The 14295-nt window shown below is 43.9% G+C and overlaps 1 protein-coding gene across 8 annotated transcripts in view; it reads left to right on the forward strand.

Annotated features, from left to right (window-relative positions):
* The window catches only part of bark (protein bark beetle), a 227548-nt gene that overhangs the window by 63887 nt on the left and 149366 nt on the right, over nucleotides 1–14295 (forward strand). For all 8 annotated transcript variants that reach the window (XM_070084174.1, XM_070084172.1, XM_070084173.1 and 5 more), the window contains exon 2: nucleotides 3059–3219. In XM_070084174.1, the coding sequence (XP_069940275.1) occupies nucleotides 3059–3219 (161 nt within the window). The remainder of the gene's footprint in view (nucleotides 1–3058; nucleotides 3220–14295) is intronic.

Genomic DNA, 14295 nt, shown 5'->3' on the forward strand with positions numbered 1-14295 from the left:
AAATCGGCCTGACGACACTAGAGGACAGGAGGGTCAGGGGAGACATGATAACGACATATAAAATACTGCGCGGAATAGACAAAGTGGACAAAGACAGGATGTTCCAGGAGGGGACAAAGAAACAAGAGGTCACAATTGGAAGTTGAAGACACAGATGAGTCAGAGAGATATTAGGAAGTATTTCTTCAGTCATAGAGTTGTCAGGCAGTGGAATAGCCTAGAAAGTGATGTAGTGGAGGCAGGAACCATACATAGTTTTAAGACGAGGCTTGATAAAGGTCATGGAGCGGGGAGAGAGAGGGCCCAGTAGCAACCGGTGATGAGGCGGGGCCAGGAGCTCGGTCTCGACCCCCGCAACCTCAACTAGGTGAGTACACACACACACACACACACACACACACACACACACACACACACACACACACACACACACACATATATATATATATATATATATATATATATATATATATATATATATATATATATATATATATAATTGAAAAGGGAAGAGGGAGAGTATGAGCAGTCATGGGCACTGAACCCACCACCCCATGTTAGATGGTCACTACCACTTCACCAATGAATATATATAAAAAGAACTGGATGGTAGCTTGATATATCCAGTGTATATACATTAATGTTGCCACCCTGTCCCCCTGTCCCTGCATTTCCTCGACGGAAGCTATCTTATCGTTATGGCTAATGGCAAGCTCCGTTGACGTATCTCAGTGCCTTTTTTTAGGCTCAAATGTCGCAGAACAACCTTAAGAGACCCACGAGCTTTAGTTTAACACCTTCAAGAGGGCCCACTAGCTCTAGTTTAGTGCTATCAAGAAGACCAAGGAATTGTAATTTATCATCCTCAAGGCTCAGGAGCTGTAACTTAACGCCCTCATATGAGAGAGATTTACTACCCAATTTTATTCATCGATTTTCTGTCCCACCATCAGTTCCGCTGTATGAGTGGAATGGCCGTTCCACCAGACTGTCTTGGCCTATTCATAATCATCCATTTCGACACTGAGAAAATTTGACACAACCTGGTTATATCGCAACTTATCCCAAACCCATTTTTTTGACCTTCCATATTTTTCTAAGGACTTCTTTTTACAAGATTCTTGTTTGGGTCAGTGACTTCTCGGTGTTAATTATCAAAAATGGATTCACCACAATCTTCCTCCTTGGACTTGCTCGTCATTGTATGTAAATGATTTTACCATTGCGTACACTGGTACAGACAGTCAGCTGGTGGATGCCTCGTTAAAATGTGCTATTGACTGTACTTCCGGCTGGGCCACGTCATAAGGCTTCAGGTTCTTTGTATCCCGAACATGTTATATAACCTTAAACCCGGCTTCTTTTCACTGCCCTTTCCTCCTGTTGCGGTTTGATGACTGTAACATTCCTTGGTCTCCTCTTCCATTGATGACCGCCATGAAAACATTATATTTTGTATTTTTTTTCAAAAGCTGCGTGTCTTAGTAGACTGAATTTTATTTTTTTGGGGGGAGAGGGAGGGTTGATAGACGAATTTCTTTGTCTTCCTTTTACCTTAGTCGTGTCTCAACTAAACCATGGAAACAAAGTTTATTCCTTTGCTATTTAATGTCAAGGATTTGGTTTATGTCTGAGGTCCCTTCAGTCATACCGTGTACAGAATCTAAATACAAATTTTAAATATCCTTTCCTTTATATAATCGTCGTGATATAGTCTCCGTTATTTATTCATTTTGATGATCTTGCAGCCTTTAGTTTCTTTCGCCACCTTTCCTTATTACCTCCCTTCAAGTTTCACATTCAGTCTCTTGTAGAGGCCCGTTGTATCCCTGGTTTGTGTTCTTTTTATCTTTATTTTACCTTTCCACCACTGACAGTACCTTTGTCTAGTTAATCCCTCTCACGATAACTTGTTCAGCTTAGGATTCGCTCTCACTCTTCATATATGGCAGTCGCCCTCAGATAATACCGCTGTGAACGTCAATGGCATCAAGGACCCTGCTAGGATGGGATACGCCTCTGTTTTTCTTGATCGTATGTTCCAAGGACAACTACAATCCGCCAATATTTTCATCATGTTCTCCTCGTCAGGTGTTGTAGTCTCACGTTGTTAAGTGAGTTGTTAGTGCTCCGCACAAAACATACCATACAACGGGTAGGGATAGAACCCGCGATCAGAGAGTTTCAAAACTCCAGACCGTCGCGTTAGCCACATCTTTGCTCCTCATATCCTCTTGAACATTTTCCATTTATCATTATCTTTTTCGTTGTGTTAGATTTTTTTATATTGTTGAATCTCTCGCTGATCACACAGATTTTTATTAATTATATTTGTATCATTTACTGTTTTTTATCACAATGGCCGTCTCCCACCAAGGTATGGTGACCCAAACTAAGGAAACGTTCACCATCATTTATTAAATAGCTATCTTGCCAAAAGTGCGAAGATATCACAGTTCAAATGACCCTCCGAACTGCAACATCCTCATTCCTCCTTCAAGGTGCAAGCACTGTACTTTCCACCTCCAGAACTGAAATCCAGCTAACCTGTTTCTCCGAATCCCTTAATACACGTTTTCTTCCTCATACCAGACAGCACGCCTGATTTTTAAACCACTTCTCTTCACTAACTCCCATTTAACAGGATCACACTCCTGCTGAATGCTCAAGCCCCTACCACTTCCTTCACACTCTTCCTCCAACCTTTCCTAGGACTACCCGTATCTCTTTGTGTTACCATTTACATTACTGTATCGTAGCTGTTTAGCCTCTTGTGATGTATTTACTGTAGTGTAGACCAGGATACCTTGTAATAAGTTTTTGTCGTGTTATGTTTACAAATATATAAATTAGAATGTACTCTAGCACGAGATAAAATGGATAATTATCATTCTTAATGTCGTTTTCATCCTCAAAATGTGCTGAAGAGAGGATGTAGTACGAAAGAAAGGATGACAGATTGTGTGAATCACAATATACAAATGTAATATGAAATTCAGATTTTAGTAAATATATTTTTAATCTTTTTGAAGCAAGTTTGAACTTTTCTTGCCCACAGGGAACACCAACGGAGCGGATTTTGTTGACAAGCAGTCAACCACCTAGTGTACCCCTGCCCCAGCCTTCACTCAGGCTGGTGGACGGACCTACGCCCCTTCAAGGCAGGCTGCAGATATTCTACAAGAACAAGTGGCGCTCTATATGCACAAACTCGCGCAAGTAAGTGCACTCATGGATTTTAATTGATCTGCGAGATGTCAGTATTAATGCCCCATGTGCCTTTTTTATGTGAATGAGAATATGAATTCCAGCTAGATTGCTAGAGCACTCAGCTCCCACACTGAGGTCCGGGGGTCGATTCCCTGTGGAAACATTAGGACGTGTTTCCTTAAGACACCTACTGTCCATGTTCACCCATCAGTAAAATAGGTACCTGGGTGTTAGTCGATTGGTATGGGTCGCATCCTTGGTGGAACAAAATTGACTTAATTTGCCCTAAATGCTCTGCATAACCAGGGGGTCTTCTGTATAGTAGTTTGTCATTGATGTCAGCTAGGCCTGTGTACCTTGTACATGTACTAGTAGAAATAAAGATTATTATTATAATTCTCTTGTGCGTTTGCTTCTACGTTTAATAAACAAAAGTTCCTATAATGTGGCTGACTCCACAAGGTTCCTTGAGGCCGGTGGGGGGACCCTTGTTCCAAGGAATTAAACCTGACTTCCCCATCCATAGATCGAAACTGATACTTCTAATTTTCCTGGTCGCTGAACGACCACTACAGGTTAAAAGAAACACATGGATGTAAATAATAAAAATAATAGTAATAATAATAGTAGTAATAATAATATTTTTGCTTAAATACCGTAATTCACAACTAATCCACGAAATGGAAATTAAATTTGTTCCAGGTTTTGGTTAAAAACTGGTTTACACATCTGCCACCGAGCCTTCATATAATTTGTTCTATTCCTGTTCCTCTTATTCTATCCCATACGTTCCTTTTGCTCTATACAATATGTTACTGAAACAAGCCTCCCTTTTCAACAAATTTAATTAAAGAACACGAAAGAAGTGTTCCATTGCTAACATTAACAACGTTTTCCTGTGTTGCGTTAGGTACCATAGCCATCCCGTAAGTTAATCCTCTGATAAAATTATCGAGCCCTCTTCCAGTTTTCATAGACGCCGTCTTCTTCAATCTGTCTATACACAATATTCATAATATGAATGTTAGTAATGGGTTTAGTTCTGTAAATATTTGCCTCTCCCAGTACATTGTTAAATGCTCTTAATCTTCACGCCACACGTGACTTGACCTGACTCAGGCCGTCTCCACACCTCCCACTGCCTTGACCTGACTACTACCTTTCTTCACTTTGTTTACTCACTCGCCACTTGATAATAGTTCGGTTGTCGTTTCCAAACTAGGTTTAAAGTCAATTGATTTTAACTATATTTTTGGTAAGTGTATTCAAGAGAATATCACCTATAATCATTGTGCGAGAATTTATTTGTATTCACATGGTGGAGAGTGTTTGTCATGCACACTGGAGCTGTAGTGGTTCCAGTTTTAAACTTCGAGGCTGTCAATGACTCACTTGAAGGATTATTTGTTTTATAAACATATTCCCAGCCTCAGCCTCCACACACGTGCTTTTGTCACCTTTTGTGCCACACAAAAGATACGGAGGATCAGTTGTTCCACTTGCTTGACCCACAAAACAAATATCCGAATGAACCATTTTATGCTTTTGAAAAAAATTCTTGTCATCAGATATGCGAATTCTCAGGTATTTTCCGGGAAGACGGGAGAGAGGGACGGAGATCTTAGGGATTTGTCAGTCAGCCTCGAGAAAACATTTGTTATACTTATGGAAAACATATGTATTGGCATGGTTAAAGTGTAGTAACAAAAATAACTTAATACTTTGTCCACATTCAAATGAGTTTATATTAACAAGAAAACGCTTGGGGAAGGGGAGGTAATCAGGTTTGATACAAAGATAAGAAAAGTATCTCCAGTTCCTTGGATACAGAGCCCTTCACCAGCATCAAGGCACACCCTCAACAATCTTGAAGGGGTTCACATATCAAGCTCATCAGTTTAGCAGATAACTGAGATAAATACTGTCAACAGTATTAGTTATGTAGTATACTGATAAATAGTTAAAGAGCCTATTGGCTACTGTCCCAGTTAGCCATGTTCAAGGAGCGCGTCATATCATATGAATTACTTAAGTTAATTTGAAAATTCCGATGGGAATTTGCAACATGGAAGGTTTGCGTTTCCGAGAAACTGATTATCTTGCAAGACAATATATAAGAATGCATGACATGAGATATGGCAGTTCATCTCTGCTGTAACAAAATAAGCATACAGTGCTCCTGTGTATCACGAGACAATACAGTGATCCTGTGTATCACGAGACAATACAGTGTTCCTGTGTATCACGAGACAATACAATGCTCCTGTGTATCACGAGACAATACAATGCTCCTGTGTATCACGAGACAATACAATGCTCCTGTGTATCACGAGAAAATACAATGCTCCTGTGTGTCACGAGACAATACAGTGCTGTGTTTCGCGAGACAATACAATGCTCCTGTGTATCACGAGACAATACAGTGCTCCTGTGTATCACGAGACAATACAATGCTCCTGTGTATCACGAGACAATACAATGCTCCTGTGTATCACGAGACAATGCAATGCTCCTGTGTATCACGAGACAATGCAATGCTCCTGTGTATCACGAGACAATACAGTGCTCATGTGTATCACGAGACAATACAGTGCTCCTGTGTATCGCGAGACAATACAATGCTCCTGTGTATCACGAGACAATACAATGCTCCTGTGTATCACGGGACATTGCAGTGCTCCTGTGTATCACGAGACAATACAATGCTCATGTGTATCACGAGACTATACAGTGCTTCTGTGTATCACGAGACAATACAATGTTCCTGTGTATCGCGGGACATTACAGTGCTCCTGTGTATCACGAGACAATACAATGCTCCTGTGTATCACGAGACAATACAGTGCTCCTGTGTATCACGAGACAATACAATGCTCCTGTGTATCACGAAACAATACAGTGCTCCTGTGTATCACGGGACAATACAATGCTCCTGTGTATCACGAGACAATACAATGCTCCTGGGTATCACGAGACAATACAATGCTCCTGTGTATCACGAGACAATACAATGCTCCTGTGTATCACGAGACAATACAATGCTCCTGTGTATCACGAGACAATACAATGCTCCTGTGTATCACGAGACAATACAGTGCTCCTGTGTATCACGAGACAATACAATGCTCCTGTGTATCACGAGACAATACAATGCTCCTGTGTATCACGAGACAATGCAATGCTCCTGTGTATCACGAGACAATACAGTGCTCCTGTGTATCACGAGACAATACAGTGCTCATGTGTATCACGAGACAATACAGTGCTCCTGTGTATCGCGAGACAATACAATGCTCCTGTGTATCACGAGACAATACAATGCTCCTGTGTATCACGGGACATTGCAGTGCTCCTGTGTATCACGAGACAATACAATGCTCATGTGTATCACGAGACTATACAGTGCTTCTGTGTATCACGAGACAATACAATGTTCCTGTGTATCGCGGGACATTACAGTGCTCCTGTGTATCACGAGACAATACAATGCTCCTGTGTATCACGAGACAATACAGTGCTCCTGTGTATCACGAGACAATACAATGCTCCTGTGTATCACGAAACAATACAGTGCTCCTGTGTATCACGGGACAATACAATGCTCCTGTGTATCACGAGACAATACAATGCTCCTGGGTATCACGAGACAATACAATGCTCCTGTGTATCACGAGACAATACAATGCTCCTGTGTATCACGAGACAATACAATGCTCCTGTGTATCACGAGACAATACAATGCTCCTGTGTATCACGGGACATTACAGTGCTCCTGTGTATCACGAGACAATACAATGCTCCTGTGTATCACGGGACATTGCAGTGCTCCTGTGTATCACGAGACAATACAATGCTCCTGTGTATCACGAGACAATACAATGCTCCTGTGTATCACGAGACAATACAATGCTCCTGTGTATCACGAGACAATACAGTGCTCCTGTGTATCACGAGACAATACAGTGTTCCTGTGTATCACGAGACAATACAATGCTCCTGTGTATCAAGAGACAATACAATGCTCCTGTGTATCACGAGACAATACAATGCTCCTGTGTATCACGAGACAATACAGTGCTCCTGTGTATAACGAGACAATACAATGCTCCTGTGTATCACGAGACAATACAGTGCTCCTGTGTATCACGAGACAATACAATGCTCCTGTGTATCACGAGACAATACAGTGTTCCTGTGTATCACGAGACAATACAGTGTTCCTGTGTATCACGAGACAATACAATGCTCCTGTGTATCACGAGACAATACAATGCTCCTGTGTATCACGAGACAATACAATGCTCCTGTGTATCACGAGACAATACAGTGCTTCTGTGTATCACGAGACAATACAATGCTCCTGTGTATCACGAGACAATACAATGCTCTTGTGTATCACGAGACAATACAGTGCTCCTGTGTATCACGAGACAATACAATGCTCCTGTGTATCATGAGACAATACAGTGCTCCTGTGTATCACGAGACAATACAATGCTCCTGTGTATCACGAGACAATACAATGCTCCTGTGTATCACGAGACAATACAGTGCTCCTGTGTATCACGAGACAATACAATGCTCCTGTGTATTTCGAGACAATACAATGCTCCCGTGCATCAAGGAACAACACAATGCTCCTTTGTATCAAGAAACAACACAATGCCCCTGTGTATCAAGGAGCAACACAGTGCTCCCGTGAATCAAGGAACAACAGAATGCTCCTGTGCATCAAGGAACAACACAATGTTTGTGTGCATCAAGGAACAACACAATGTTTGTGTGCATCAAGGAACAACACAATGTTTATGTGCATCAAGGAGCAACACAGTGCTCCCGTGCATCAAGGAACAACACAATGCTCCCGTGCATCAAGGAACAACACAATGCTCCCGTGCATCAAGGAACAACACAATGCTCCCGTGCATCAAGGAACAACACAATGCTCCCGTGCATCAAGGAACAACACAATGCTCCCGTGTATCAAGGAAGAACACAACGTTTCCGTGCATCAAGGAACAGCACAATGTTTTTGTGTACCAAGAAACATAATGCTCCCGTGTATCAAAGAACAACACAATGCTCCCGTGCATCAAGGAACAACACAATGCTCCCGTGCATCAAGGAACAGCACAATGCTTTTGTGTACCAAGAAACATAATGCTCCCGTGTATCAAAGAACAACACAATGCTCCCGTGTATCAAAGAACACAATGCTCCCGTGTATCAAGGAACAACACTATTCTTCCGTGCATCAAGGAACAACACTGTGTCTGTGTATTAAGAAACAATGCTCCTTTGTATAAGAGCACAACATAATGCTCCTGTGTATCAAAGAACAACACCATGCTCCCGTGTATCAATGAACAACACAGTGCTTCCGTGCATCAAGGAAGAACGTAATGCTCCTGTGCTTCAGAGGACAACACTGCTCTACTGCTGTCTCCCCTTCATATATCCTCAGAGTCATTTAGTTTTGTGACTATCATCATCATTTTCTGAGGAAGCGCTAAATTCGTTTAAGGTCATACAGCACCTGTCTTGGCTTAAATAGTTACATACAATATTGTGTTGTCCCTTGATGCCCAGGAGCACTATGCTGCATCTTGATGCCCAAGAGTATTGTACTGTCCCTTGATGCTCAAGAGCAGGTAGAAGTATGTTTCCCCTGGTGCACCTGAAGCTAACATTCTTTCTTTGTTCTCGTCTATCCTCCTCATTATTTTTTGTTACTTCCAGAGGAAGTAACATCAGTAAGAGGCAGCCGCCATGACCACAACAAGGGGTTCCACAAGGTAGAAATTCTTAATACCTTGACTTGTGTTCCTGAGCTACTTCCTGTTGCTCCCTCACTTGTTGCTCCGCTGCCCCTACACGGCTAGTTGACCTGGATAAGTTGCGGGGGTGAGGGGCGGGCGAATGTACAGTGGAGGCGGAAGGGGTAGGAAAGGAGCGTGTTCAGGAGGGGTTGGGGAATGGGCGGGAGGGACTAGGTTATTGAATGGGGTGTGTTAAGGGATAGAAGAGTTAATCTTTTTTTTTTTTTTAACAAAAACAAGTGATGGAAGCTTTAAACTCACTCTTTAACCAAGGTTTATAGGCTCATTTGCTGCCCTCTAATATGCTCGTATATTAGACTTTTTTTTTATTGACATTAGTCATTGTTTATGCGCTCAGTCACTAGCCTGCATATACAGATTCACTACCTAGCTATGTTATAAGTTCAGTCACTTGGCTTTATGTATAAGCTAACTTTTTCATGATGTCTGCACGGGTTGTGTCACTTGTCGGTCACTGATGACTTGTCACCATGATGGGTGCTTGCCGGAGTCCTCATCTTCGTGTTTTCTCTTGCTGCTGCTAAGATTTTAGGTCGACTTTTTTGTCACGATTATACATTGCCCAGTTTTTCGTTGTAAGAACGTTTCTCCATAACTATGGGTTTTCCAATAAATTTATATAACTTGTCACCCATTCTTCAAACAATTGTATATTGTATTTACTGGAAGCAAACATTTTCATTCCCATTTTCAGAGCTTTCATTTTCTGCATTCAGTGTTGTAAAGGATTTTAAGGGTGGCAAGTTAGTCTAAAACAGAGTAATAGAAAATTGTTTTCCTTTTGTTTTCTGCTAGTCTGTAATGTTGCAGACTGTACGAAGATGAATTGTATGTGTTAGAGGAAACGAATGTTTATTGAAACGATAAGCTATATTTTCACTTCAGTTATTGTAGTTTTCTGACCCAATAATAATAATAATAATAATAATAATAATAATAATAATAATAATAATAATAACAGTGATAATAATAGTGGCATTATAAGTGACGTGTGAGGTGTTAAGATAGACCTGTCGTCTACCACTTGACAACACCAGTAGTGCACTTTCCCTGTCTAGCCATCACTTTCTCTTTCAGGAAATACAGATGACAAGACAAATAATAATCGACGTTCCGTATCCTAACGCCATCTTGTAGTGGTTTGGAAGAGTAACACTTCCTGCCAGCCTAGATATCCGTGCACGCTCCTAAAGTGTAATTACAGTACCTTTTTCTACTCTCTCACGATTAAAAACATGATTGTGAGACTTTAATAGTTTTCTTGTACCGAGATCTCATAGAGGTTATAAGATAATGACTAAAAATGCATTAATTCTCGGAAAACTGAAATACTTTTAAAGCGACACCACGGCGTCCCGGGGAGTATGTTAAGAGTGCAGTCAGCAAGCTTAGTAATTTTCTCTTCTCATCATCCTTCATGAAGCTTAGTCAGTGATTAACGCAGTGGCGCACGACCCTTTCCCGGGGAGAGGGGTAGTCAGTGGTGCACGGTGGTGTGATCACACTCCCGGGGGCAGTCAGTGGTGCTGTAATCACACCCCTGGGGGCAGTGGTACACAATGCTGTGATTACACCCCCGGGGATAGTGGTGCATGGTGCTGTGATCACACCCCCGGGGATAGTGACGCATGGTGCTGTGATCACACCCCCGGGGATAGTCAGTGATGCATGGTGTTGTGATCACACCCCCGGGCGCCACTAGCACGTTAAGAGACAACACAATAAGTGTTAGGGGCCCAAGACTGTTCAGCTGCCTCCCAGCATACATAAGGGGGATTACCGATAGACCCCTGGCTGTCTTCAAGCAGGCACTGGACAAGCACCTAAAGTCAGTGGCTGTGGATCGTACGTTGGATTGCGTGCGGCCAGCAGTAACAGCCTGGTTGATCAAGCCCTGATCCACCATGAGGCCTGGTCACAGACAGGGCCGCGGGGGCGTTGAACCCAGGAACTCTCTCCAGGTAAACTCAGTGGTGCATGGTGCTGTTATCACACCCCCGGGGGTACTCAGTGGCGCACGGTACTGTGATCACACCCCCTGGGGGTAGCCAGTGACTCATGGTATTGTGACCGCACCCCTGGGGGGTAGCCAGTGACTCATGGTATTGTGACCGCACCCCTGGGGGGTAGCCAGTGACTCATGGTATTGTGACCGCACCCCTGGGGGGTAGCCAGTGACTCATGGTATTGTGACTGCACCCCTGGGGGTAGCCAGTGACTCATGGTATTGTGACTGCACGCCTGGGGGTAGCCAGTGACTCATGGTATTGTGACTGCACCCCTGGGGGTAGCCAGTGACTCATGGTATTGTGACTGCACCCCTGGGGGTAGCCAGTGACTCATGGTATTGTGACCACACCCCTGGGGGGTAGCCAGTGACTCATGGTATTGTGACCGCACCCCTGGGGGGTAGCCAGTGACTCATGGTATTGTGACTGCACCCCTGGGGGTAGCCAGTGACTCATGGTATTGTGACTGCACGCCTGGGGGTAGCCAGTGACTCATGGTATTGTGACTGCACCCCTGGGGGTAGCCAGTGACTCATGGTATTGTGACTGCACCCCTGGGGGTAGCCAGTGACTCATGGTATTGTGACCACACCCCTGGGGGGTAGCCAGTGACTCATGGTATTGTGACCCCACCCCTGGGGGTAGCCAGTGACTCATGGTATTGTGACCGCACCCCTGGGGGTAGCCAGTGACTCATGGTATTGTGACCGCACCCCTGGGGGTAGCCAGTGACTCATGGTATTGTGACCGCACCCGTGGGGGTAACCAGTGACTCATGGTATTGTGACCGCACCCCTGGGGGTAGCCAGTGACTCATGGTATTGTGACCGCACCCCTGGGGGTAGCCAGTGACTCATGGTATTGTGACCGCACCCGTGGGGGTAACCAGTGACTCATGGTATTGTGACCGCACCCCTGGGGGTAGCCAGTGACTCATGGTATTGTGACCCCGGGGGTGGACTTTGGACGAATATATATATATATATATATATATATATATATATATATATATATATATATATATATATATATATATATATATATATATATATATATATTTAATAGGTACCACGTCTAGAACTGGAGTGGGGAGCCTCATCCTCAGAGAAGACAATAAAGGTACCTCAGAGAAGACAATAAAGGTACCTCAGGAAAACTCAAGGTTCTCCCCGGAGCTGTGCGAATATTTTCTTCTCCTACCACCCCGTATATTTTTGAGCTACGTGTGAACTTTAATATACAGAATACATTGATAGAAAACACAAACATGAATACAATGGTTCAATATATCAAAGGTTATGAATCTCCTCCAGCTGCTCCGAAGCTGGATGCGAACCCAGTATGCAGCATGTATTTCCCCTCTGGATGGCCACACTGAGGCGCTGGAACATGAAAGTGGCTGCCCTTGGGTCCTTGGTGGTGTCGAGTCGGGAACCCAGTTGTTTAAGGAAACGTGTAGCATGTTTTCCCCATGATCCCAAGGTCTCTGATCCCACTGGGACAAATTGATATTGTTGGCTTATGTCCCTGTACTTGCCGATCTTGTACTCCTCCCTGTGGTCAGCAGCTCCTCCCTGTCGCCTGACACTGTTGGATATAGGTGTCAGCCAGTGTAGACACACAGGTATAGTCCCATGCTCAGAGCTTGCCATTCTTCCAAGGATAGATGGTGATCCTGTCGGGGTGGTTTGCTGGGTTGTGGGTATTGGCTGCTAGTGATTGGGGCTCCCTCTCAGCTGGGCATCCAGCTGTAGCAAGGGTTCTCTTTATGATGTCGTTGACCTCACTGTGTCTTGCATGCCAGCCCTTGGTTTTGGAACAGTTAAGACCATGTAGACCATATTGGTCAGCATGCGCGTTGTAGCAAATACACGTATATTCCGTGTAAATTGGGTCGAGGCACGTTCCCATTGCCGATATGGGAACTGCTTGGAGGAAGTCCCCAGAGTCATGTGCACTCACAGCTTGGAGATGGGCAATCTCCCTGTCTGATGTTGCAGCCCTAAGCATGTTGGCAAGCACCTTTTCAGCGATGGGGCCATCTCAGCTTGACTGTAAGCCAGTGTGGTACTTGGGTTTGGTGCTGGAGCAGCAAGAGTCTCCCATTCAGTGAGGGCACTGGCATAGTTAGGGTCCTGTATTCCTGCTGAGTCGCTGAGGTTGTTAGGAAGAATTTGTCTTGTTAACTCGTTTGATGCTATGGAAGAGGATAGGAAAGCTGGTAGGGCAATCTGGGAGGATCTGCATACTCCCAGCCCCCCAAGCCTGACCGGAAGTGAGGTTTGCAACCACTGTACATCTTCAAGGGAAATATTCAATACACACTCTAGCATGGTCTTAAGGAGAGAGTCATATTCCTTGAGTTTCAGACTGCTGAAGGCTGGGGAGCATCTCAGAAAGTAGGCAAGTTTTGGGATTGACAGGCACCTGGTGAGTAGGTAGAAGGCATCATGTGTATCAGTGTCATTCATCCTGCCTTCCATCGTTCTGAGGTCTGAGATTTTTCTTTCTAGGATCAGATCGATGTCATTGGACCCAAGAGGAGCACCAAAGAGAGTGTTGTTGGCTGGATCAATGGCTCGTGCTCCTGGTAAAACAGCACTAATATTCTGGATCATCTGTGGATTGGTAGAAACTATTTCACATTTGGTGGGGTTTAAAGATAGGCCCAGGCTTTCTCCCATGTCTTTAATTTTACTGATGTCTTCTAGGAGCGATTCTGTTGTGCCAGCTAGGGTACCATCATCCAAGAACCAGATATTGAGCTCACTGGAGAGTGCTTCTGTGACTTCCTTGATGACCAAACAGAATAGAAAGGGGGCGAGAGGGTCCCCCTGTTGCACACCCTCACATGAGTCAATTTCGTAGTCCCCAAACAATAGTTTAGAAGTCACACTATAACACGATTCTGTGAAGGGATAGATGGAAGGGAAGCTTCTAGAAACTGCTTGAAGAGCAACATCCCTTTTGACTAAGTTGAAAGCGTTGACAAAGTCCGGTTTGATCAAAGCTTTTTCATCGGACATGTTGATGTATACTCATGCTGTGTGGGGAGCCGCTTCACAGCCTTGTTGAACTCCAAAACCGAGCTGAGTTGGCTTCAACATTGCAGCAGCCTCTTGACTCACCCTTCTTACTGCAGCCTTGGCGACTAGGCGCCGAAGGGTGTTGCCCACTGCAATGGGCCTGATTCCTCCATCCTTTTTCCGGAGGGCACACAATGAGGCACCAAAGAA

Source organism: Cherax quadricarinatus, chromosome 11, assembly GCF_038502225.1.
Source record: "Cherax quadricarinatus isolate ZL_2023a chromosome 11, ASM3850222v1, whole genome shotgun sequence".
In the NCBI taxonomy this organism is placed as follows: Eukaryota; Metazoa; Arthropoda; class Malacostraca; order Decapoda; family Parastacidae; genus Cherax; species Cherax quadricarinatus.